Raw genomic sequence first — 25,000 nt, 5'->3', positions numbered from 1 at the left:
GCTGATGAACACTGGGTGGAAATAAATCTTGAGACTTTGCAGAAGGTCATGAAACAAAGTCACAGAGAATGTCACCAAAGCTGAAGGTCTCCAACCAAATATTAGTGTGTGACCTTTGTTTGGTGGCGACTTTCATTTTGGGCCGGGCGGTGTGTGTCCATGCGTACGGACTGTAAAGCTCTGTAGTTTGGGTTACCTGATCAATAAACACTGGTATCGGATCAATAAGGCTCACCTGGTCTTCTGCAGCTGCTGGACCTTCTCCTTCATGGTGTCGTCTAATTGGTCGAGCCAGGGTGTGATGTCAGCGGGCTCCTCCACCACGGCTTCTTTGATTGGATGAAACCTGAACTCCCTCTTCTTGCCTGCACATTGGTCGAAAGATGGTCACAGTGGTTCTACTGGTCACAGTGGTTCTACTGGTCACAGTGGTTCTACTGGTTACCTTTGTTTTGAACTTCCTCCTCATCGTCACTGAAGGCCGCCTCTGTGTTGTCATAGCAACCGTCCTCCTTGTCCATCACATTGTTTTCCATCTCCAGAGAAGAGGCCTCCTCCATCTTGACTACACACACACACAATACTGTCATTAAATCAGTCTGTGTCTGTACCTCAAGTGTGTGTACCGCCAGTGAATGTGTACCCTCAGTGGGTGTGTGTACCTTCGGTGTGTGTGTCTGTACCTCCAGTGTGTGTGCGTGTATACCTCCAGTGAGTGTGTACCTCCAGTGAGTGTGTACCTCCAGTGAGTGTGTACCTCCAGTGAGTGTGTACCTCCAGTGAGTGTGTACCCCCAGCGTGTATGTACCTTCAGTGGGACCTTCAATGAGTGTAGATGTGTACCTTGAGTGTGTGTGTGTGTGTGTACCTTCAGTGTGTGTGTGTGTACCTTCAGTGGGTGTGTGTGTACCTTCAGTGGGTGTGTGTGTGTGTACCTCCAGTGGGTGTGTGTGTGTGTACCTCCAGTGGGTGTGTGTGTGTACCTTCAGTGGGTGTGTGTGTGTACCTTCAGTGGGTGTGTGTGTGTACCTTCAGTGGGTGTGTGTGTGTACCTCCAGTGGGTGTGTACCTCCAGTGGGTGTGTGTGTGTACCTTCAGTGGGTGTGTGTGTGTACCTTCAGTGGGTGTGTGTGTGTACCTTCAGTGGGTGGTGAGGGCGAGCTGCAGAACTCAGGGAATCTCTCTCTCAGCATGGATCGGAGCTCTCGGTCCAGTTTGGGATTATCAAACAACGGAGCGAGGTGACTGAGAGAGAAAGAGAGAGAGAGAGAGAGAGAGAGAGAGAGAGAGAGAGAGAGACAGACAGACAGACAGAGAGAGAGAGAGAGAGAGAGAGAGAGAAAGAGAGACAGAGAGAGAGAGAGAGAGAGAGAGAGAGAGAGAGAGAGAGACAGAGACAGAGACAGAGAGACAGACAGACAGAGAGAGAGAGACAGAGAGAGAGGGAGACAGAGACTGATCAATAACCAATAATGGTGGACTGACTCTGTGTGTGTGTGTGTGTGTGTGTGTGTGTGTGTGTGTGTGTGTGTGTGTGTGTGTGTGTGTGTGTGTGTGTGTGTGTGTGTGTGTGTGCGCGCTTCTTACGCCAGCACTCTCTTCTCCATGATGAAGGTGAGCGAGTTGAAGACGCCCTGACGAACCTGAGACTCCAACGGAGGGAAGAAGTGAGGGATGATCTGAGGAGAGAGGATGCATGTGTGTGAGTGTGCGTGTGTGAGAGAGTGTGAGTGTGCGTGTGTGAGAGAGTGTGAGTGTGCGTGTGTGAGAGAGTGTGAGTGTGTGTGTGTTACCCTGCACATGAAGTCCAGCAGTGTAGCAGTGATGGCAGGATGAGGTTTCATGGAGTGATGCATCACCAGGATGGCTGGTTCTGACACACAAGAGTTCATATTGTTATTAGTCAGTACTGGTAACCACGGATAGTTAGTATGGAGTATTGGTAACTAGCAGTGTGTCTCACCGATGTTCATGATGCTGTCTTTCTCAGGGTTGAAGAACAGCCAATCATAGAAGAGCGCCAGCTTGGCATTAGAGGCGGCCACATTGGACTGGAGACACAAGTTGATTAATTGATCGGTTGGTTGTTGATGTTCAGAGATGTGCTGCTTTAAATTGCTGTCCTTAAGCCCCGCCCCCTCACCGTGCAGGTGGTGAGCAGCCAGCCAATGATGGCCCAGCGCGGCAGGATGTCGGAGCTCAGCACCTCATTGGACGGGTGGACCACGCCGCAGATGTAACGAATCAGATCGCAGCGCAGCGATTGGCTCTCTGCGGTAGACAGGTACTGCCTCTGAAACCAGTCCTGATACCGCTTCTGCTGCCCAAAACGCACCTGGACACGGGTAGCCAGTCAGTCATCCAGGTGTGTACTGTGTGTGTACTGTGTGTGTATTTAGTATGCATATATATGCAGTATATACACACTGAGAGAGTTACCCTGGAGGTCATGAACAGCAGCTTCGTCTCCATGTCCGGTGTGAGACGACAGGCCAGAAACTTCCTGGAGGTGCGAGCGGTCAGCAGCTGGAGAACACCTGAGACACAGCAGGTTACAGGTGAGTACCGTACACTACTGTCACCACTCACCTGGAACCTGAGACACACCAGGTTACAGGTAATGGAAGTGCAGCTAACGCTAGTGCCACACATGGGTAGTGTGGTTTACCAGTGAACTGAGGACTGAGAACTTGTGGGTTGTGCAGCAGGTCCTTCCACACCAGCTCCATCTCCGGGATCCGAGCAACGTTCTGCATCAGGCGAACCAGATCTCTGCCGATGACCTGACACTCAATGAACTACAGAGACAGAGCAATCAATGCTAACCGCAGGGTAATCAATGCTAACCGCAGGGTAATCAATGCTAACCGCAGGGTAATCAATGCTAACCGCAGGGTAATCAATGCTAACCGCAGGGTAATCAATGCTAACCGCAGGGTAATCAATGCTAACCGCAGGGTAATCAATGCTAACCGCAGGGTAATCAATGCTCACCTTCTCCCTCAACATGGAGATGCAGTAGTCGACCTCTTTCTGACGCAGGATCAGGAGGTTCGGAGCTCCGTGGTCGACGATCAGGCGAAGATACGTGTAGACGGACATCGCTATGAGCATCCCGCTCTTCAGCACCCACTCCCTGCAGGACACGAGCACACACTTCCACTGCAGTCAGACGTTAGGGTTGACACTTCCACTGCCGTCAGACTTTACACTTCAAACCTACTTCTGGTCCAGCAAGATGTCCAGAACGCTCTCAGACAGCCAGAGGTTCTTAGTGGAGATGTCTCCACCTGAAACACAAGGACAAGTTACTGTGTACACACACACACACACACACACACACACACACACACACACACACACACACACACACACACACACACACACACACACACACACACACACACACACACCTGCAATCTGCTTCAGCAGCGTCATGACGACACCATCAGCTCCCATGACTCCAGTCTTCACCAGCTCTCTGATGAGCCACACCAGCTGCAACACAAGTAGTACACGTTACACCTGTACACACCTGTACACGTTACACCTGTACACAAGTAGTACACGTTACACCTGCACACACCTGTACACGTTACACCTGTACACAAGTAGTACACGTTACACCTGTACACAAGTAGTACACGTTACACCTGTACACACCTGTACACGTTACACCTGTACACACCTGTACACGTTACACCTGTACACAAGTAGTACACGTTACACCTGTACACAAGTAGTACACGTTACACCTGTACACACCTGTACACGTTACACCTGTACACACCTGTACACGTTACACCTGTACACAAGTAGTACACGTTACACCTGTACACACCTGTACACGTTACACCTGTACACAAGTAATACAACACTTGTACACAAGTAGTACACATTAGACCTGTACACACCTGTACACAAGTAGTACACGTTACACCTGTTCACAAGTAGTACACGTTACACCTGTACACACCTGTACACAAGTAATACAACACCTGTACACAAGTAGTAAACATTAGACCTGTACACACCTGACCAGTACACACCTGATTGTGTACCTGATTACCTGACTGTGTACCTGATCGTGTACCTGAGTACCTGTGTGTGTGCCTGCATTGGTTTACCTGTGTTCTGGGGACGTCCTGCAGCTTGAGGAACTTCTCCATCAGGATCTGGTTGATCTTCACCAGAACCACGTTCATCCCGTCTCTGTTGAGCAGCGCCAAGTCTCTGTAGCACTGAGAGCACAGACAGTGATGTCACAGTGAGGTCACAGTGAGGTCACAGTGAGGTCACAGTGATGTAGTAACGCGGCGGCGTCTCACCCTCTGGGCCTGGGTGGGCTCTGTGAGCACGAGGGAGAACAGACCCAGACACACCTCCTCATGCTGCGGCGGGCCTTTACACACCTGCAGGAGTGTTCACAGGACCAGCAGTAGAGTTAGCAGTACAAATAGTAGCAGCAGCAGTAGCAGTAGCAGTAGCACTGGGTGTTTCTTACGTTGGCAGTAAGGGCGTCATTGGCCTCTCTCTCCGACAGCCCGTTGGTCAACGACTGGACGATCCCAACACAACGCTCCAATCTCTGCAAACAAAGAATGTTCATGAATGTTTTCTGGATCTGAACGTGGGACGCTTCAGTATAGCACAGAGACGCTTCAGTATAGCACAGAGACGCTTCAGTATAGCACAGAGACGCTTCAGTATAGCACAGAGACGCTTCAGTATAGCACAGAGACGCTTCAGTATAGCACAGAGACGCTTCAGTATAGCACAGAGACGCTTCAGTATAGCACAGAGACGCTTCAGTATAGCACAGAGACGCTTCAGTATAGCACAGAGACGCTTCACTATAGCACAGAGACGCTTCACTATAGCACAGAGACGCTTCAGTATAGCACAGAGACGCTTCAGTATAGCACAGAGACGCTTCAGTATAGCACAGAGACGCTTCACTATAGCACAGAGACGCTTCAGTATAGCACAGAGACGCTTCACTATAGCACAGAGACGCTTCAGTATAGCACAGAGACGCTTCAGTATAGCACAGAGACGCTTCACTATAGCACAGAGACGCTTCAGTATAGCACAGAGACGCTTCAGTATAGCACAGAGACGCTTCACTATAGCACAGAGACGCTTCAGTATAGCACAGAGACGCTTCAGTATAGCACAGAGACGCTTCACTATAGCACAGAGACGCTTCAGTATAGCACAGAGACGCTTCAGTATAGCACAGAGACGCTTCAGTATAGCACAGAGACGCTTCACTATAGCACAGAGACGCTTCACTATAGCACAGAGACGCTTCAGTATAGCACAGAGACACATGTAGTAGTACACACACACACAAAGTAATACACGCACGCACACACAGTAAAACACACACACACTGTATTATACACACACACACACACAATAAAACACACAAGCACTAATACACACACACACACATAGACACACACAGTAATACACACACACACACGCACGCAGTAATACACATTCAGTAATACACACACACACACACACACACACACACACACACACACGCAGTAATACACATTCAGTAATACACACACACACACGCAGTAATACACATTCAGTAATACACACACACTCAGTAATACACATTCAGTAATACACACACTAATACACACACAGTAAGACACACGCAGTAATACACGCACACACACAGTAACACACACGCACTAATACACAAACACAGTAACACACGCACTAATACACAAACACAGTAACACACGCAGTAATACACACACAATAATACACACACGCACTAATACACAAACCCAGTAACACACACGCACTAATACACAAACACAGTAACAAACTCAGTAATACATACACAGCACCGAGTGTTTACGGGTATTACCCATAACACACCGCGAGGCTATGCTAGGCAATGCTAGCCTCTTGTGTTTTAGCTGCAGACGCAGCGGCTCTATGGGTCATGGCCGGGTCTCGGGCCCCGGGTCTCGGGTCTCGGGTCCCGGGTCTCGGGTTCCGGTCTCGGCCTACCTCCTCCAGCTCGTCTTTGGCGTCCAGCGGCGTGTTGCCCAGCAACAGGCCCAGCAGCCGGCCCTGCGGCTTCGCTTTGGCCGCTGCAGGCTCCATCTGCTCCCGCCGCTGCTGTGCGGGCCCGCGGGGCTGAGGAAACCGAGTTCTGGGGGCGTCGAGCGGGTTCTGCCGATGTCCCGGGGGGGCTGCTGCTCCCGTGGTCTCGGAGCCTGCGTGTGAGCCGGTTCCGTCGGTACCGGGGTGTTTGTAGAACTTCAGTCGGTCCCGCTCCGTCACACCGTCAGACCGAGACACATACCGGAAGTCCGCAGCGACGTCTGGAGCCGTCTGACCAATCAGCTCCCCGGGCTCTCTGAGTGACGTGCGTCTGGTCCAATGATAGGGCGGGAAACCCGGAGCCAATCCCTGAGCCGCTATGTGAACCCGCAGGCTGCGAAACGCCCTTTAGAACTTGTTTATGACCCAGAAACAATAAACAACAACACTGTACCGCGTTCTATAGGTACTCTGATCGTCTTCGAGGTACTAATGCCGCAGAGTATGAACATGCATTCATAACGCAGCATTATTATTATTACAACATGAAGCAGCATACTGCTGCTTTATGTTGTAATAATAACACATTGTACTTTACAGAAACAGTTTATTAGTTTATTACTAAAGCGTCACCATTAAATCAATGTAGTACACTCAAAAGTACAATTTTTAGTGTAATTACCTCTAACTGTACGTCTGTATAATACTGCTGCTTTCTGAGAAATGTAAAAATAATTATATTATATTTTATATAATATATACTGTTGTATACTAGCGTGACTTATTTAAGGTTATTTATAAAGCATAAATTACACGGAACAAAGTATAAAGCACACAGAACAAAGTATAAAGTACACAGAACAAAGTATAAATACACAGGACAAAGTATAAAGTACACAGAACAAAGTATAAAGTACACAGGAGGTGTAGAGTTAAGCAGCAGGGGGCGCTGTGGCCACGTTAGAAACAAAGTTAATTTCTAGTCACATGACAACAACAGAGAAGAGATGCAACAGAATGTATTGTTTTCAATGTAAAGTCATAACTCATCAAGAACAAGGACTTCATAACAATGACTTCATAACAATGAGTTGTTTGTTTTTAAACAAGAATGATTTATTTTTTATTCTCAAACTTTTGTCTCCTGTTCCTGGACAGTCACTTTAAATGAGGTCACATCCAATCAGAGAAGAGGGGGAGGGGCTTGATAACCTATCTCCTGCTTCAATGTGTCCTCTCCTCCTTCATTGCTTCCTCTTCTCCTTCAGTGCTTCCTCTCCTGCTTTAGTGTGTCCTCTCCTCCTTCACTGCTTCTTCTTCTCCCTCTCCTCCTTCAGTGTGTCCTCTCCTTCTTCAGTGTGTCCTCTCCTCCTTCACGGATTCCTCTCCTCCTTTATTGCTTCCTCTCCTGCTTCCTTTCCTAGCAGCCAGTATGTCTTCATGCTTCCTTTCCTCTTCATCTCCACTTCTCCTCTCAGTTGAAGATGAGAGCAGTTGAATTCCTGCAGGACGTCTCTGACTGCTGAGGACACGTGAATCCTCTGAGCTGTAAACACAACAACAACATCACAACAACACAACAACAACATCACAACAACAATGTGTGTGTATGCGTGCGTTACCCTCTCCGTTGGACTCCATTCGTGACGCTCTGTAGACAGTACCTGGGCATCTTCAGCCTGACCACACCTACACACACAGAGTTATGTCTGGTACTTTTATAACATTATTACAGTTACTTCAGTAAAAGTACTAATACTTTAATGTAACTTAAGGGCAGGAATGTGAATTGCAGAGGACCCAGTACAGAACCCTGCGGTATTCCTCTGAGGGAACGGCTCGGGCTCACAGACCACCTGCAAGTTCTGACAAGTAGAGTCCTGGTTCTCTTCTGGTACAGAGCTGGTAGTCAGGTCCAGTGGTACTGGTTCTCTTCTGGTACAGAGCTGGTAGTCAGGTCCAGTGGTACTGGTTCTCTTCTGGTACAGAGCTGGTAGTCAGGTCCAGTGGTACTGGTTCTCTTCTGGTACAGAGCTGGTAGTCAGGTCCAGTGGTACTGGTTCTCTTCTGGTACAGAGCTGGTAGTCAGGTCCAGTGGTACTGGTTCTCTTCTGGTACAGAGCTGGTAGTCAGGTCCAGTGGTACTGGTTCGGGTCCCTCTCAGACGGACCGCTGTGAATGCTGATATGCAGCCGGAGCTGCTGATTGGCTCGGTGCCGCATCCTGAAGCTCTCGGCGGCCGTGCAGCTGGCCGTTCCTCACCAGCAGGCCGGACAGCACCATGTAGGCGTCCCCGATGGTCTCCACCTGGGGGGAACCACGTCAGCACCTGCACGACTTGCAGTGTAACCTGTACATGTGTATCCATAAAGACCAGACGAGTCGCTCAGTGGCGGAAGAGTTTGACCTTGTAAACATCAAAGTTGTCAATGATGGCATCGAAACAGGTGTAGAGGTCGATCAACAAGGTCACGACCTGGATGTGCAGAAACAAAAGCACATCAGTTCTCTGCTTAATTACCCAAGCTGGGTCAGTGTCTACTGGGTTCTACTGACCTCTAGTGTTGTTCTACTGGGTTCTACTGACCTCTAGTGGGGTTCTACTGACCTCTAGTGTTGTTCTACTGGGTTCTACTGACCTCTAGTGGGGTTCTACTGACCTCTAGTGTTGTTCTACTGGTTCTACTGACCTCTAGTGTCGTTCTACTGGTTCTACTGACCTCTAGTGGGGTTCTACTGACGTCTAGTGTTGTTCTACTGGGTTCTACTGACCTCTAGTGTTGTTCTACTGGTTCTACTGACCTCTAGTGTCGTTCTACTGGGTTCTACTGACCTCTAGTGTCGTTCTACTGGTTCTACTGACGTCTAGTGTTGTTCTACTGGTTCTACTGACCTCTAGTGTCGTTCTACTGGGTTCTACTGACCTCTAGTGTCGTTCTACTGGGTTCTACTGACCTCTAGTGTCGTTCTACTGGTTCTACTGACGTCTAGTGTTGTTCTACTGGGTTCTACTGACCTCTAGTGGGGTTCTACTGACCTCTAGTGTTGTTCTACTGGTTCTACTGACCTCTAGTGTTGTTCTACTGGTTCTACTGACGTCTAGTGTTGTTCTACTGGGTTCTACTGACCTCTAGTGGGGTTCTACTGACGTCTAGTGTTGTTCTACTGGGTTCTACTGACCTCTAGTGTTGTTCTACTGGTTCTACTGACCTCTAGTGGGGTTCTACCGACCTCTAGTGTTGTTCTACTGGGTTCTACTGACCTCTGGTGTTGTTCTACTGGGTTCTACTGACCTCTGGTGTTGTTCTACTGGGTTCTACTGACCTCTAGTGTTGTTCTACTGGTTCTACTGACCTCTAGTGGGGTTCTACAGACCTCTAGTGTTGTTCTACAGACCTCTAGTGTTGTTCTACTGACCTCTAGTGGGGTTCTACTGACCTCTAGTGGGGTTCTACTGGGTTCTACTGACCTCTAGTGTTGTTCTACTGGTTCTACTGACCTCTAGTGTTGTTCTACTGGGTTCTACTGACCTCTAGTGGGGTTCTACTGGGTTCTACTGACCTCTAGTGTTGTTCTACTGGGTTCTACTGACCTCTAGTGGGGTTCTACTGGGTTCTACTGACCTCTAGTGGGTTCTCTCAGCAGACAAGGAGGTAAATGGTGACGGAGTCAAAAGCTTCGGCCTGAACCGTCTGACCTCGTTTCAGCTGCTCGGCTACGGAGCTGTAACCCACAAGTACTACTGTTACTGTGTACTAGTACTACTGTGTACTATTACTCGTTGTACTAGTACACGCAGTACTCACTGAGGCAGTATCTAGTACAGCAGGCTCTCGGCCTTGTGCTTCTCCTCGTGGTACACCTGGGTTCTCTCCTCCAGGTTGCTGGAGTACTGGTCCAAACGGGACAGCAGGTTGTCCAGGATGTTGGAACCATGTCCCCTAGAGACAGACAGGAGGACAGACAGACAGGAGGACAGACAGACAGACAGGAGGACAGACAGACAGGAGGACAGACAGACAGACAGGAGGACAGACAGACAGACAGACAGGAGGACAGACAGACAGGAGGACAGACAGACAGACAGGAGGACAGACAGACAGGAGGACAGACAGGAGGACAGACAGACAGACAGGAGGACAGACAGACAGGAGGACAGACAGACAGGAGGACAGACAGACAGACAGACAGGAGGACAGACAGACAGGAGGACAGACAGACAGGAGGACAGACAGACAGACAGGAGGACAGACAGACAGACAGACAGACAGGAGGACAGACAGACAGGAGGACAGACAGACAGACAGACAGACAGACAGGAGGACAGACAGACAGGAGGACAGACAGACAGACAGACAGACAGGAGGACAGACAGACAGGAGGACAGACAGACAGACAGACAGGAGGACAGACAGACAGACAGACAGGAGGACAGACAGGAGGACAGACAGACAGGAGGGCAGACAGACAGGAGGGCAGACAGACAGACAGGAGGACAGAAAGACAGACAGGAGGACAGACAGACAGGAGGACAGACAGACAGGAGGGCAGACAGACAGACAGGAGGACAGAAAGACAGACAGGAGGACAGACAGACAGGAGGACAGACAGACAGGAGGGCAGACAGACAGACAGGAGGACAGAAAGACAGACAGGAGGACAGACAGGAGGACAGACAGACAGACAGACAGACAGACAGGAGGACAGAAAGACAGACAGGAGGACAGACAGACAGACAGACAGACAGACAGGAGGACAGACAGACAGACAGACAGACAGACAGGAGGACAGACAGACAGGAGGACAGACAGACAGACAGACAGGAGGACACAGACAGGGGTTGCTCAGGACGGCACTCCCTCCCTGTGTGTGTGTGAGGGTGTGTGTGTGTGCGTGAGTGTGTGTGTGTGTGCGTGAGTGTGTGAATGTGTGTGTGTGAGAGTGGGACAATTCAATTACAAAGAGGGGAGGTGTAACATAACAAAGATTCAATGTTCTGATGTGTGTGGGTTTGTGTGTAGGTGCGTGTCAGTTTTAAAGTTAGTAATAATGTTGATATAATTACGTGTGGCTTCTTACTACTGTGTAGTGAAAATTGTGTAGTTTTTACAGTGTGGCATTAATTGTATAACTAGAAATAAATAAATATATAATGATATATAAGGTTTGTCATGATGTGTGTGGTTAATAATGTGAATGAACAAACAAACACAATCCACTGAGTGTGTTTGAACAGGACACACCCGGTGGACCAGGAAGTCACACACACACATTTTTTCTCCCACACTATCCTGTTAATAAGAAGAAAAAAGAGTTTGGACAGATGCCACTTGAACGCAACATGAAGTTTCCAGCTGAAGGACACGGAGACGAGGAGACAAGGAGACAAGGAGACAAGGAGAGATGACAAGATACTAATATGTTTGTGTGTAAATGATGAAGCCTTGATGAGCCCCGACATTAATCACAGAGTTTCACAAGGTTTTGTGCTTGAACCACTTTTATTTATTTTATATATATATATATATATATATATATATATATATCCCCATAAAAAACCCCACCCACAGTACTGAATACCACGCGGTACAGTACTGAGTACACACAGTACATAACTGAGTAGCACACTTCTGAGGGAGTGCAACAGTAACGTGGTGAACCGGGTTGGTTCCGGTCTCCCACAGGCAGAGCAGCCGGTCCTCTACAGCTGGATGAAGACCGAGGAGAGACCGTCCGTCCTCTGCTGGTCCTTGGTCTGGTCCTGGGTCTGGCCCTGGTCCAACTCCGGGCCCGACTGCCCCCCTTCAGCCACGTGGATTTTGAGGTGTCCGTTGAGCGATCGCTTGGCCTGGAAGCTCTTCCCGCAGACCCTGCAGCCGTACGGTTTCTCTCCGGTGTGAATCAGCATGTGTCTCTTCAGGTCCACTTCCTGCATAAAGCCTTTGCCGCACACCTGGCACAGGAAGCGCCGCTCTTTATTGTGGAAACGGACGTGCGTGTCCAGAGTCTGCTTCTGGGTGAAGCCCTTCCCACAGAGGCTGCAGGTGAAGGCCTTCTCCCCGGTGTGGGTCTTCAGGTGCGTCTTCAGGTTGCCGCTCTGGTTGAAGCTCTTCCCACAGGAGCTGCAGGAGTACGGTTTCTCTCCCGTGTGGATCCTCATGTGCATCAGCAGCGCCGCCTGAGCACCGAAGCACTTCCCGCAGATGTCACAGGTGTTGTCGGCCTCGCGGTGGGAGCTCAGGTGCGCCGCGAGCTGGGCAGCGGATTCGTACTGGTGTCCGCAAAGCCCACAGCGGCAGTCTGGGTTCTGCAGATGAGCCTCCACGTGTTCCACCAGCATGGTCCTCTTGCCGAAGGCGTCGCCGCACACTTTGCAGTGGAAGGAGCTGCGGCGGCGTTTCGGTTTGTCAGTGGTGTCCTTCTGGTGAGTCGCCATGTGTCGGCGTAGGACGGGCCGCTCGGTGAACTCTTGACCGCAGACGCTGCACGCGTGCACCTCACCGTGGCTCTGCATGTGGCGCTCCAAAGACGCCATGTGGTAGAAGGCCCGGCTGCACGCGGTACACTTGAAGGGTTTCTCTGCGGCGTGAACGCGAGCGTGCGACGACAGATTCCCCTTCTGGCTGAACTTCTTGCCGCAGACGTCGCAGCTGAAGGGTTTCTCTCCGGTGTGCAGACGGGAGTGCAGCTCCTGCGCCAGCATGGACCGGAATGTCTTCCCGCAGGAGGAGCAGGTCTTGCTCTCCGTCCGGTGCATCTGCAGGTGAGCCGTCAGGTCGGCGTCGGAGTCCGACCGCGCGCCACAGAAGCCGCAGCAGCGGTCCGGGTCGCGGGCGCAGACCTGCAGCACGTGCTGGAGCAGGAAGCCCCGCCCCTGCAGAGCGCGGCCACACGCGTGGCAGCTGAAGCTCTGCGCTGGGGTCGACCTCTTCCGCTTGTTCCTGGTGCCGAGCGGCGGCCGGCCTCTCTTCTTCTTCTTCTTCTTCTTCTTCCACGAGCTCCTCAGCGCCCCACTGCGTTTGGTCCGGGTCCGGTCTGAAACACAGTCCCTGTTAGGGGCCGGACTGCTGGGAGGTGAAGGACTGCCACGCACACACAGGCCGGAAGTATCACTGTCCACGGGCTCAGTCCAGTCATCTGCAGGGTCCCCTGAAGGCTGGAGGTCTGCAGGGTCCCCTGAAGGCTGGAGGTCTGGGGGGCTCAGGTCCTGCAGCCACTCTGGAGAGACACAACATGCCTCTCAGAAATGTTGTTTTATTAAAATGTTTCATAATTATTAAAATATCTGCTGTTAACTATTTGGTTATTCAACTAACTTATTCAGGATAAAACATCCACAACATTGGAGATGCTTTCGTGCACTTTACACACATCCGGTGTTATTGTGAAGGGCAGCGGAAGTAGACGTACCGGCTCGCTGCAGCGTGACGCGGGGCTTCAGCACGGCCTCGAGCAGCCTCCTCTGGCGGCACAGCTCCCGCTCGGCCCGCTCCGCTCGGTGCTCGTACTCCGCCACGGTTTCCTCCAACAAACCAACAATCTCGTCCGCAGCCGCCGCGAGCCGCTCGGTGAGCAGCGCTCTGAGCGCCGGGCCCTCCGCCGCTTCTTCTCCTGTTTGCACCCGCAGCAGAACGTCTTCGGCGGCGGCGCCGAGCCGCTCGCGTACCGACACCCGCAGCAGCCGCACGGCGCACATCGCGCTCTTCTGGTGCGGGGATGAGAGCGGCGGGGCCGCGCACGCGCACATTGTGCTCCTCTAGTGCGGACAAAGAGAGCAGCGGGGCCGCGCACACGCACACGGAGGTCCGCCGAGGCGACAGTACCCTTTGGAGCGGCGGAAGCGAACAGCGACCTCAGCTGGAGCGGAGGGCGAACAAGCGATTCTCTACTGTAGAAGATCCAGTTCAGAAATACATTAATATAATATATCTAAAATATAATACAGCATACATTACATTTAGCTGACGCTTTTATCCAAAGCGACTTACATTTGTGTTGCTGTATAACCGTGGTCACAGCAACGTGGAGCACTACTGGGTCGAGTTTCTTGCTCAAGGACACAACAACAGGGACGAGCTGAGCCGAGCTCGAACCACCGAGCCTCTGATTGGAGGACGAGCATGCTAACCACTGAGCCACAGACATGCTAACCACTCAGCCAGAAAAGCAGCAGAAAGCGACGACACGTTTTGTTGTAAAGAATTAAACTGCACTTGAATCTTTTCTCACGCTTTAACTGAATGGCAGAAATATGAAACATATTCATAATAAACATGAGCTTCATGTTGACTACAGGTTTCTGAGAAAAAACGGTTTCGTTACTTCATGAAGATTATTAATGAACAATTTATTAATCGTATGTAAACACTCATCCTGTCACAGTTCAGTGAGTCATGAGGAACCTTGAAGAACCTCGTCTTGTCCTCCTCACAGATCTTTGAGATACACTTTTTAATGTGCACGTTTCACAGTTGGGTTGTGATCCAATGTTCTGAGGAGCTGCTGTGATTGGCTGGCGGCTAGAGGTCACATGATCTCTACGGTCTTCTCTTCCCAGCATTCTTTGCTGTGTGCCCGTGAGGTGGCCGCTTCTACGACTTTATGCCCTCTACCTCCTTATTGGTCAGCGGGGCCAGGGCGGCGTCGACCAATGAGATGGCAGGAAAGAGTTTAAACCAGCCAATCACCATGTTGGACAGGTCCAGGTCGTCCAATAGTATTTGAGCAGCTCCCATGAAGGACTTGTGGTCCATCCGGCCGTAGTCGCCCCACACGATGATCTGCAGATAGACAGGCAGACACTGTTCGTATGTTGTACACACACACACACACACACACACACACACACACACACACACACACACACACACAGATATAGTACATTACCTGCAGTACTTTCCCCTCAGGGTTCTCCTCAAACTGCAGCTGCTGCTGGTAAAGAGGATCTGGAGACTTCCTGGCCAAACGGGTTCTCCTCTTCAAGACACACTTCCCGTTATCCATGAGGTACACCTTCACATAGGGAGCTACACACACACACACACACACACACACACACACACACACACACACACACACAAAGTTATAACTATTTTATAATTTAATTGTTTTTCTCAGGCAGCCTGACTTCTGTCAACCGAAGAAGAAGAAGAAGAAGAAGAAGAAGAAGCAGCTGGTGGATTTACTGATGACGCCTTTCTCACAGAGGGTTATGTGTAGTACACCATGAGAGCAGTAGTACACCATGAGAGCAGTAGTACACCATGAGAGCAGTAGTACACCATGAGAGCAGTAGTACACCATGAGAGCAGTAGTACACCATGAGAGCAGTATTGTGTAGTATTGTCACCTGGGGTGTTCTTGTTGCCCTGTTTACCCACAAGCCCTCGGGCTCGGATCACCTCCACGTCCAGGCGCTCCTTCCTGTACACCATCCCGATCTGGATGTCACCTGACCACAGTCAGCCAATCAGAGGGGCTCATATTACATCGTTTAAAGGTCACAGACCATATTAGTGTAAATCATGTTTTGATTGGTCATTTACCCATTGGGGGTGTGGCCAGAGTCTGCCGACCAGCCAGCTGGGCGGGGCCTAATCCGTCCAGGAAGCCGGTGAAATGTTTGTCAGACGCCAACTTCACTCCCGGAAATATCAGACTGAAGGAGTGAGAGAATAAAGAGAGGAGTGAGAGAATAAAGAGAGGAGTGAGAGAGTGAGAGAGTGAGAGCGAGGTAGTGGAGTGAATCATCTTACGCTCCAGGTTTGGGGTCCTCGGCATCGGGGTCGCGGCTCGGCTGTCGGGTAAAACGTGATTTAAACTCGATGGCTAAACCTGTTTCCACGCTCCTCTGGACAGGAAGTCTCACGACCTTCTTCTTCTTCTCTTCCTCTACATATGTTAAGGGGGAGGGCAGAGAGAGAAGAAGAATCTCAGCTGTTTTCTTGCTTTCTGTCAAAGTGTTTGTTTAAACTGAACCACCAACAGCAGCCGCCGCCGCCGCCGCCGCCGCCGCCGCCGCCGCCGCCGCCGCCGCCGCAGCAGCAGCGGCGGCAGCAGCAGCAGCGGTGGCGGCAGCAGCAGCAGCAGCCGCAGTGGCAGCGGCATTGACCCAAGAGGTCTGCAGGCCTGAGAGGGACTCACCCTCAGGGTTGAGCTGGGAGGCGCTCTGACTTTTCTTTCCCAGTCCCACCATTCCCATCATCTTTGCTCCGAAGCTCGAGCGTCGCTTCTTGTCGTCATCGTCGTCGTCATTTCTCCCCAAAGAACAAATCTCCCCTCCGACGCTCGATGACTTTGTGAGAGGGGCCCCAGGTGTCGGCGCCGCCCTGCAGGACGGAAGAAGCAAACACACCTGTGTAACATGTGAGGGGAGACGGGGAGGGACACTTCTGTTGCTTTGGAGCGCCTTACTTTGAAGGCTCCGGGACCACTTCCTCTGCTTTCTCCACTGATTCGCTTTTCTGCAGCGTGGCTCCGCCCTCTTCTGCCACCGCTCCTTCCTGTGTTACCTCTGACCCGGCCCCCAACTCCACTGATTGGCCCTCCAGAGACTCTGACCGACTGCCGTAGCCAATGAGAGGAGAGAACAGAAAAAAGAAACAGAACGATGAACATTAGGACTGGTTCAGGTCTATAGTTAGGACTGGTCCAGGTCTATAGTTAGGACTGGTCCAGGTCTATAGTTAGGACTGGTCCAGGTCTATAGTTAGGACTGGTCCAGGTCTATAGTTAGGACTGGTTCAGGTCTATAGTTAGGACTGGTCCAGGTCTATAGTTAGGACTGGTCCAGGTCTATAGTTAGGACTGGTCCAGGTCTATAGTTAGGACTGGTCCAGGTCTATAGTTAGGACTGGTCCAGGTCTATAGTTAGGACTGGTCCAGGTCTATAGTTAGGACTGGTCCAGGTCTATAGTTAGTGTACAGATTGTAAAGCCCTCCGAGGAGAGTTTGGCTATACAATATAAATTGCATAACGAGGAACATGCTAAAAACATAACAATATGCTGCATGATGGGATATAAGACATGAGTTAACAGTGTGCGCTGTACGTAATATTTAATAAACATATTTTAAAACCTGATCGGGTTGCTGGTCTCACCTGATCCCCGTGTCGTTGGACACGACCGACACGTCGCTGACATCACCGTCTGATGATGTCATCTGGACACAGAACAGGTGAGCAGGTGGATGACATCAATGATGCGTGTATGACATCATCAGTGACATTTTTCTTTCACTCTGCTCACCTTTGAAGGGTCCTTCATCACAGCTGCAGTGACAGAAGAGGAGAGCTTGTTCATGACATCACACTGATGACATCATAGTTGTGGATGAGCAGAGTGATGTCACTGTATGTAAATGTTCAGCTGACATCACAGACCACATCATCACTTCCTGACGTTCAGCGACAGAAAGTTTTCAGACTTTTATACGTTCACAACATTTCAAAAGTCCTCAGCACACCGTGAGCTACAAGGACACACAAGGCCAAACAACAAGGACACACAACGCCAAACAACAAGGACACACAAGGCCAAACAACAAGGACACACAAGGCCAAACAACAAGGACACACAAGGCCAAACAACAAGGACACACAAGGCCAAGCAACAAGGACACACAAGGCCAAGCAACAAGGACACACAAGGCCAAACAACAAGGACACACAAGGCCAAACAACAAGGACACACAAGGCCAAACAACAAGGACACACAAGGCCAAGCAACAAGGACACACAAGGCCAAGCAACAAGGACACACAAGGCCAAACAAAGCCAAACAACAAGGACACACAAGGCCAAACAACAAGGACACACAAGGCCAAACAACAAGGACACACAAGGCCAAACAACAAGGACACACAAGGCCAAACAACTTAACTATTCAACTTGAATCATGTTTGTGAGTTCATAAGAAGTGTGCAATGCGTTCAGGCGTCAACACACAAGGCAGATCAGACCCCTCACTTCTCGGCACACACTCAGGTGACTAATGTGTCGCATGACTATAGGGGCGGGGCTACCTGTCTGAGGGTGGGCGGGGCTAACGTGTGGTGGCATACCATTGGCTGTTTTGTTCTGCTGGTCCTCCCATGTGACCTCTGCATCACGGTAAAGAGAAAGACGATTGGTCACACTACTCGCTGAGTCAACTGATATTTAACCAGTTAAACCAGTTGAACCAGTTGAACCAGCATCTCTACACACACACACACACACACTGGGACTACAACACCTGGTCAGATCCACCTGAGAGTCTGACCTTTCCTGCTGCCTCCAGGAGTCGTTGGCTGTCGGTCAGGCTCTGATGGAGGTGATGACATCAGCAGAAACAAAGACAAACACAGGAACCAATGAATGAGAGAATGAACCAATGAATGAGAGAATGAACCAATGAACCAATGAATGAGAGAATGAACCAATGAATGAGAGAATGAACCAATGAACCAATGAATGAGAGAATGAACCAATGAATGAGAGAATGAACCAATGAATGAGAGAATGAACCAATGAACCAATGAATGAGAGAATGAACCAATGAATGAGAGAATGAACCAATGAATGAGAGAATGAACCAATGAACCAATGAATGAGAGAATGAACCAATGAATGAGAGAATGAACCAATGAATGAGAGAATGAACCAATGAATGAGAGAATGAACCAATGAACCAATGAATGAGAGAATGAACCAATGAATGAGAGAATGAACCAATGAATGAGAGAATGAACCAATGAATGAGAGAATGAGCGAATGAATAAACGAACAAATGAATATATGAATAAACCAATGAATGAATGAATAAGAGAATGAATAAAGGGGAATGAATAAGAGAATGAATGAACTAATTAATGATATATGAAATAATTAATTAATATGAATGAACCAATAAATAAGAGAATGAATTAATAAATTAACAAATTAATGATTATATGAAAAAATTGGTTAATGAATTAATAATGACCAAATTAATAAATGAAAGAGAATGAATGACTTCATGAGATAATTAACCAATGAATGATGAAACAATTACTGAATGAACCAATTAATTAGTTAATGAACCAATGAATGACTGACACAGCTACTGGTTCTACTGGTTCTACTGGTCTCGACTGACTGGACAGACAACAGTGAAGTACACACCTGGAGTTTGTGGGGGAGGGGCAGGTTTAGATGGTGGCAGTGATTGGACCACAGGAGGGGCAGGTGCACTAGCAGGGGGCGGGGCTGGAACAGGTGTTGGAATAGCAACAGGTACAGGTAGAGGTACAGAAGCTGGGGGCGGAGCTTGGACAGGTGCAAGAGCAGGGGGCGGGGCTGGAGCAGGTGTTTGAGTCAAAACAGGTACAGGTAGAGGTACAGGAGCTGGGGGCGGAGCTTGGACAGGTGCAATACCAGGGGGCGGGGCTGGAGCAGGTGTTTGAGTCAAAACAGGTACAGGTAGAGGTACAGGAGCTGGGGGCGGGGCGTGGACAGGTGCAAGAGCAGGGGGCGGGGCTGGAGCAGGTGTTGGAGTCAAAACAGGTACAGGAGCTGGGGGCGGGGCTTGGACTGGTACCACAGCTGAGGATGGAGCTGGAGCAGGTGCTGGAGTAGAAGCAGGTACGGGTGGAGGTCCCAGAGCTGGGGGCGGGGCTGACGCTGGTGTGTGGAGGTGGCTGCTTCCTTGTGGATGTGGGGCTTGTATTCGTATCAGAGGTGGTGGGTGATTGAGAGAAGGTGGAGCTTGTTTATGGACAGGGGGAGGGGCCTGAGCATATGCAACGGGAGGGACAGCAGTTCCAATTGGTGATCCTGTGGTGAGTGTGGTCAATACTGGTGGACAGAGAAAGAGATTAGAGAAAAGAAAAAAGAGCAGGCAGATGAATGAAAACAGACAAACAGTAAGACAATAAATGATCACATGACCTCTTTCTACAGCCAACCAATCACATGGCGAGTTCTCTGCTTCTACTTTGACAACTGTTTGTCATCAGAAATTCAGAGAAACACAAGGCCAATGTCAAAATTTAAGAAGAAACAACGCGGTGTACAAGTAGGTGAACCTGGAAGTTAAAGAACCACCTTTACCTCCGACAGCTCAACTCACAAAACATGGACTCTGTTCTGATTGACAACATTAAGGTGAACATCTTAGAAGAGAGAGCTGGAGTAAAATGGAAAAGGACTGATGACCAGAACCAGGACCAGAACCAAGACCAGGACCCAGACCAAGTGCAGGATCAGATTGCAATCAACTTCTCACATGAGCAAACGATAACTTGTCTACTGGAAAAATGACAGGTTCAAATGTAGGAAAGCACTTTGGTGCAGGTCACAGGAAGGAGCTGCGCTGAGGCCGCACTGTGATCATATGAATACAGAGAGCTGTGGCCTGCTGCTCGGTTGGAGGCGTCGCCTGACAAACAGATTCCTCATGTGACAGGAGCAACAACTAACCATGACTTAGCTTTTCATTTCAGTAACGCTTCAGCTTGCTGCTTCTGAATCGTCGGCTTTCAACTCTAACTCCATTCTCACAACAGGAAGTACCCAGACACGAGTACCCGTTGCTACATCGTGGTCAGGCCGACAGCCGAGCATCCTGAAAGGTATCAAGCAGACGTACTTCTGTCTGGAGCTTCTTTAGGCGGAATAACAGGCAGCTGGCGCACTCGGTGGCTGAGGACCGGCGTTCCTGACGGACTCGTCTGGCTCGATCCACCTTGTGTGTTTGCTCTGTTGAAAGAAAACCCACAAGACTCAAACTACTGTCCACTACGCTAACGTCCTCTACTTGTACACCTGTCCACCATGCTAACGTCCTCTACTTGTACACCTGTCCACCATGCTAACGTCCTCTACTTGTACACCTGTCCACCATGCTAACGTCCTCTACTTGTACACCTGTCCACCATGCTAACGTCCTCTACTTGTCCACCTGTCCACCATGCTAACGTCCTCTACTTGTACACCTGTCCACCATGCTAACGTCCTCTACTTGTCCACCTGTCCACCATGCTAACGTCCTCTACTTGTACACCTGTCCACCATGCTAACGTCCTCTACTTGTCCACCTGTCCACCATGCTAACGTCCTCTACTTGTACACCTGTCCACCATGCTAACGTCCTCTACTTGTACACCTGTCCACCATGCTAACGTCCTCTACTTGTACACCTGTCCACCATGCTAACGTCCTCTACTTGTACACCTGTCCACCATGCTAACGTCCTCTACTTGTACACCTGTCCACCATGCTAACGTCCTCTACTTGTACACCTGTCCACCATGCTAACGTCCTCTACTTGTACACCTGTCCACTATGCTAACGTCCTCTACTTGTACACCTGTCCACCATGCTAACGTCCTCTACTTGTACACCTGTCCACTATGCTAACGTCCTCTACTTGTACACCTGTCCACCATGCTAACGTCCTCTACTTGTACACCTGTCCACTATGCTAACGTCCTCTACTTGTACACCTGTCCACCATGCTAACGTCCTCTACTTGTACACTTGTCCACCATGCTAACGTCCTCTACTTGTACACCTGTCCACCATGCTAACGTCCTCTACTTGTACACCTGTCCACCATGCTAACGTCCTCTACTTGTACACCTGTCCACCATGCTAACGTCCTCTACTTGTACACCTGTCCACCATGCTAACGTCCTCTACTTGTACACCTGTCCACCATGCTAACGTCCTCTACTTGTACACCTGTCCACTATGCTAACGTCCTCTACTTGTACACCTGTCCACCATGCTAACGTCCTCTACTTGTACACCTGTCCACTATGCTAACGTCCTCTACTTGTACACCTGTCCACCATGCTAACGTCCTCTACTTGTACACCTGTCCACCATGCTAACGTCCTCTACTTGTACACCTGTCCACTATGCTAACGTCCTCTACTTGTACACCTGTCCACCATGCTAACGTCCTCTACTTGTACACCTGTCCACTATGCTAACGTCCTCTACTTGTACACCTGTCCACCATGCTAACGTCCTCTACTTGTACACCTGTCCACCATGCTAACGTCCTCTACTTGTACACCTGTCCACCATGCTAACGTCCTCTACTTGTACACCTGTCCACCATGCTAACGTCCTCTACTTGTACACCTGTCCACCATGCTAACGTCCTCTACTTGTACACCTGTCCACCATGCTAACGTCCTCTACTTGTACACCTGTCCACCATGCTAACGTCCTCTACTTGTACACCTGTCCACCATGCTAACGTCCTCTACTTGTACACCTGTCCACTATGCTAACGTCCTCTACTTGTACACCTGTCCACTATGCTAACGTCCTCTACTTGTACACCTGTCCACCATGCTAACGTCCTCTACTTGTACACCTGTCCACCATGATAACGTCCTATACTTGTACACCTGTCCACCATGCTAACGTCCTCTACTTGTCCACCTGTCCACCATGCTAACGTCCTCTACTTGTACACCTGTCCACTATCTGCCTGTTTACCTGAGTGCTTCCTCATCGTAGGCGTCGGGTTCATAGGGGAAGTCAGGAATGAAGTCCTGACTGAAGAACAGAAATACATCAGAACTCCAAACCCACCTGCACCTTTAGTTGGGTCCTACTAGTTTCTACAGGTGTGTCCTTCAGAGGGACATACCTGTAGAAACCACGCCCCTTTGAACAACTCCCTGAATGAAGGTTCCCACCTGTATTCCTCAGAGCTCCCATTCATCACATGTTTTGTCCAGAGAGTTTGGTTTGGGCCGCTTAAATATCTAAAACTCAGAAAAATACATGTACGTGAAAATGTGATGACTTTCATTCTGTATCTACTGCAAGTACTAATACTATATATAAGTGTATATATAATGTATAAGTATATAAGTACTACTACTGTGAGTATTCCTACTACAGTTGTAGTACCTGTCGTCGAAATCGAGTGAGGCTGCAATGGACGCTCTTCTCTGAGATCTCCTGAATATACGGAGACAACCAGTCAGACCAGTACTCCAAACTATACTGCAACCAGTACGGAGACTATTACCTGTTCTATATCATGTAAAACCAGTAGTATAACTGGTGCTACAACCAGTTATAACATTAAATCCAGTACTTCAATCACCAATTAAACCAGAAATAAAACCAGTAATAAAAAAAAGTCCTAAAGCCAATATTCCAAACAATACTAAAGCTCAAAGTCTGATTGGCTGGTTAGCAGACTGTAAGCTGATTGGTCAGTGGCCAGGTGACCCAGGTCAGGTGCTTGCCATAGTTACCTTTCGACACTGCTGTACTGGCCGGCATCAGAATATGCTCGACTCAGTTTGGAGCCTCGCAGCAACCGAACGGCGTCCTCACGGTACAACGGGTACAGAGGGGTAACGCTGGCCACCAGAGGTCACGGTACCAGAGGTCACGGTACCAGAGGTCAGGACACAAGAGGTCACGGTACCAGAGGTCAGGACACCAGCGGTCACGGTACCAGAGGTCAGGAGTGAGGGTGGGGATGGTCAGAGGGATGAGGAGAAAGTGAAAGTGAGTGGAGTGACATTAAGCTGAGGCCGTTTAGGAGGCTCAGCCTCTGATTGGTCGATACACACAGCTGGTTACCTGTGAGGAGGCGGTTGGCTCGGCGACCGTGATCTTATCCTAACCACATCGGATCGAGAGAGGGATTAGACGACATCTCCGGCTCCGTCACTGAGAGGGCGGAGTCCCGTCCACTCAGTCTGTAGTCTGGACACAGAGCGGGGGTTGAACCGCCAACCCAGAATTTCACTGCTTTCATTCTGAGCCGCAGGTGTTGCAGTGCATGATGGGACATGAAGTTTACCTGATATCACTCCAATGCCGTCTTCACAGTCGTAATCTGAAAACTCACTGTCACTGATCCTCTGAGACCCTGCAGAGAGAGGGGGGTGTTAAAGTATGTGCCCCCACCCACACCCCATGTAGACCCCACCTAGACCCCTCAAGGACTCCTGAACCCCTTAACAACAGAACCTCTTTTGAACCTCCTGGAGAACTCTGAGGCAATAAAGCATCTCCAGAACGCCCACAGGGGTTTCTAATAGATTTGTAAAATCAGGAGAGGATCCAGAAACCTTCTTGAAGTCTTTTAGATGTAAAAACTCAGGGAACAGCACCAGGAACCTACCGAACCACTACACCTTGAAATCCCACCGGCTCCTTAAAAGTCCTGAAGAAACCTTAAGACAATTGCGACCCCGAGGAATGCCAGGAAACACAGAACCTTGTGACAATATGAAGCACTTCAAGAACTCTCAAAGGTTTCCAGACGGACCTGTGAGAGTCTCTGAAGGACCGTCCCTTCATTCAAAAGTCCCTCATGTACACCTGGAATATTCTCAAAGCCCAGTGTAGACCTCAAGAAAACTGCTTGGATAAGGACAGGAACCAATGGAACCACAAGGAGCACTAGAGCCGCCATCAAGAACCAGAAACACACTGTCCAAGAGCACTGGGCGGTCCTGAAGACCCGGTCCACTTGGACCTGTCTGAGGACTCGAAAATATCATCGAGCTCTAACAGAACACTGAAAAAACACATGAAGGAAAGAGCACACACACACACACACACACACACACACACACACACACACACACACACACACACACACAGTTATTACCTGAGTTATAGTAAAGACCTTTGTTTGTTTGTATGGGAGAAAGGTAGAACAACATCAACAAGAGAAGAAGAAGAGAGGCGATGAACTGATGACAAACCACAGGTGAGTGAGTGAGTGAGTGAGTGAGTGAGTGAGTGAGTGAGTGAGTGAGTGAGTGGTGTGTGTGTGTGTATGTGTATGTGTGTGTGTGTGTGTGTGTGTGAGTGTGTGTGTGTATGTGTATGTGTGTGTGGTGTGTCTCACTCTGCAGCCTCCTGCTGGCTGCAGCGTCTCCAGGCTGCAGTCCTCTCCTCTGCAGGTAGGGG

The 25,000-nt window shown here is 49.7% G+C and overlaps 3 protein-coding genes across 13 annotated transcripts in view; all 3 read right to left on the bottom strand.

Annotated features, from left to right (window-relative positions):
- Positions 1 to 6,373, bottom strand: part of ints3 (integrator complex subunit 3) — a 13,151-nt gene extending 6,778 nt beyond the window's left edge. The window contains exons 1-16 of one of the 2 annotated variants that reach the window (XM_068567100.1): positions 6,040 to 6,373; positions 4,505 to 4,588; positions 4,329 to 4,412; positions 4,128 to 4,241; positions 3,414 to 3,498; positions 3,224 to 3,290; positions 2,995 to 3,136; positions 2,669 to 2,798; positions 2,440 to 2,537; positions 2,144 to 2,335; positions 1,964 to 2,051; positions 1,794 to 1,873; positions 1,588 to 1,679; positions 1,139 to 1,245; positions 446 to 565; positions 236 to 365 (exon numbers count right to left, since the gene is read on the bottom strand). In XM_068567100.1, the coding sequence (XP_068423201.1) occupies positions 236 to 365; positions 446 to 565; positions 1,139 to 1,245; positions 1,588 to 1,679; positions 1,794 to 1,873; positions 1,964 to 2,051; positions 2,144 to 2,335; positions 2,440 to 2,537; positions 2,669 to 2,798; positions 2,995 to 3,136; positions 3,224 to 3,290; positions 3,414 to 3,498; positions 4,128 to 4,241; positions 4,329 to 4,412; positions 4,505 to 4,588; positions 6,040 to 6,135 (1,709 nt within the window). In that variant the 5' untranslated portion in view covers positions 6,136 to 6,373. Of the gene's footprint in view, positions 1 to 235; positions 366 to 445; positions 566 to 1,138; positions 1,246 to 1,587; positions 1,680 to 1,793; positions 1,874 to 1,963; positions 2,052 to 2,143; positions 2,336 to 2,439; positions 2,538 to 2,668; positions 2,799 to 2,994; positions 3,137 to 3,223; positions 3,291 to 3,413; positions 3,499 to 4,127; positions 4,242 to 4,328; positions 4,413 to 4,504; positions 4,589 to 5,866; positions 5,995 to 6,039 lie in introns of those variants that run through there. The other variant, XM_068567101.1, reaches the window with a different exon arrangement.
- A 5,254-nt stretch (positions 6,374 to 11,627) lies between these two features.
- On the bottom strand, positions 11,628 to 13,827 carry LOC137779408 (oocyte zinc finger protein XlCOF6-like). The gene is made up of 2 exons (XM_068567109.1): positions 13,486 to 13,827; positions 11,628 to 13,293 (listed from the first exon to the last, which is right to left on the bottom strand). Exons 1-2 carry the CDS (start codon positions 13,820 to 13,822, stop codon positions 11,777 to 11,779), a joined length of 1,854 nt encoding a protein of 617 aa, XP_068423210.1. The 5' UTR covers positions 13,823 to 13,827; the 3' UTR covers positions 11,628 to 11,776.
- Positions 13,828 to 14,404: 577 nt separating this feature from the next.
- LOC137779421 (regulating synaptic membrane exocytosis protein 2-like) lies at positions 14,405 to 24,999 on the bottom strand. Of its 10 annotated transcripts, none has more exons than XM_068567124.1 (20): positions 24,939 to 24,999; positions 23,880 to 23,948; positions 23,657 to 23,782; positions 23,323 to 23,430; positions 22,970 to 23,020; positions 22,753 to 22,827; positions 22,550 to 22,609; positions 20,685 to 20,794; positions 19,220 to 19,891; positions 18,339 to 18,380; positions 18,100 to 18,177; positions 17,325 to 17,347; positions 17,177 to 17,238; positions 16,489 to 16,638; positions 16,219 to 16,403; positions 15,831 to 15,966; positions 15,621 to 15,733; positions 15,425 to 15,526; positions 14,962 to 15,101; positions 14,405 to 14,855 (listed from the first exon to the last, which is right to left on the bottom strand). In XM_068567124.1, exons 6-20 carry the CDS (start codon positions 22,776 to 22,778, stop codon positions 14,667 to 14,669), a joined length of 2,088 nt encoding a protein of 695 aa, XP_068423225.1. In that variant the 5' UTR covers positions 22,779 to 22,827; positions 22,970 to 23,020; positions 23,323 to 23,430; positions 23,657 to 23,782; positions 23,880 to 23,948; positions 24,939 to 24,999; the 3' UTR covers positions 14,405 to 14,666. The 10 variants fall into 10 exon arrangements, with proteins under 10 accessions (XP_068423225.1, XP_068423223.1, XP_068423226.1 ...); XM_068567122.1 differs by having other exon boundaries at positions 22,753 to 22,821; XM_068567125.1 differs by having other exon boundaries at positions 18,139 to 18,177; positions 22,753 to 22,821.
- Position 25,000: the final 1 nt, after the last annotated feature.

This window comes from Clinocottus analis, unplaced genomic scaffold, assembly GCF_023055335.1.
Source record: "Clinocottus analis isolate CAN_PGR_092001 unplaced genomic scaffold, fCliAna1.0.p SCAF_77, whole genome shotgun sequence".
Lineage (NCBI taxonomy): Eukaryota > Metazoa > Chordata > Actinopteri > Perciformes > Cottidae > Clinocottus > Clinocottus analis.
The sequence above is the reverse complement of the archived record's forward strand: the minus strand, read 5'-3'. Positions and strand labels throughout refer to the sequence as shown.

Coding starts and splice junctions, on each gene's coding strand:
- LOC137779408 (XM_068567109.1), bottom strand. CDS start 13,822: ATGTGCGCGTGCGCGGCCCCGCCGCTCTCATCCCCGCACCAGAAGAGC. Junction 13,294..13,485: donor CGTCACGCTGCAGCGAGCCG/GTACGTCTACTT, acceptor GTGTCTCTCCAG/AGTGGCTGCAGGACCTGAGC.
- LOC137779421 (XM_068567124.1), bottom strand. CDS start 22,778: ATGAATGGGAGCTCTGAGGAATACAG. Junction 15,527..15,620: donor TCTGGCCACACCCCCAATGG/GTAAATGACCAA, acceptor GACTGTGGTCAG/GTGACATCCAGATCGGGATG. Junction 14,856..14,961: donor CTGAGGGGAAAGTACTGCAG/GTAATGTACTAT, acceptor GTCTATCTGCAG/ATCATCGTGTGGGGCGACTA.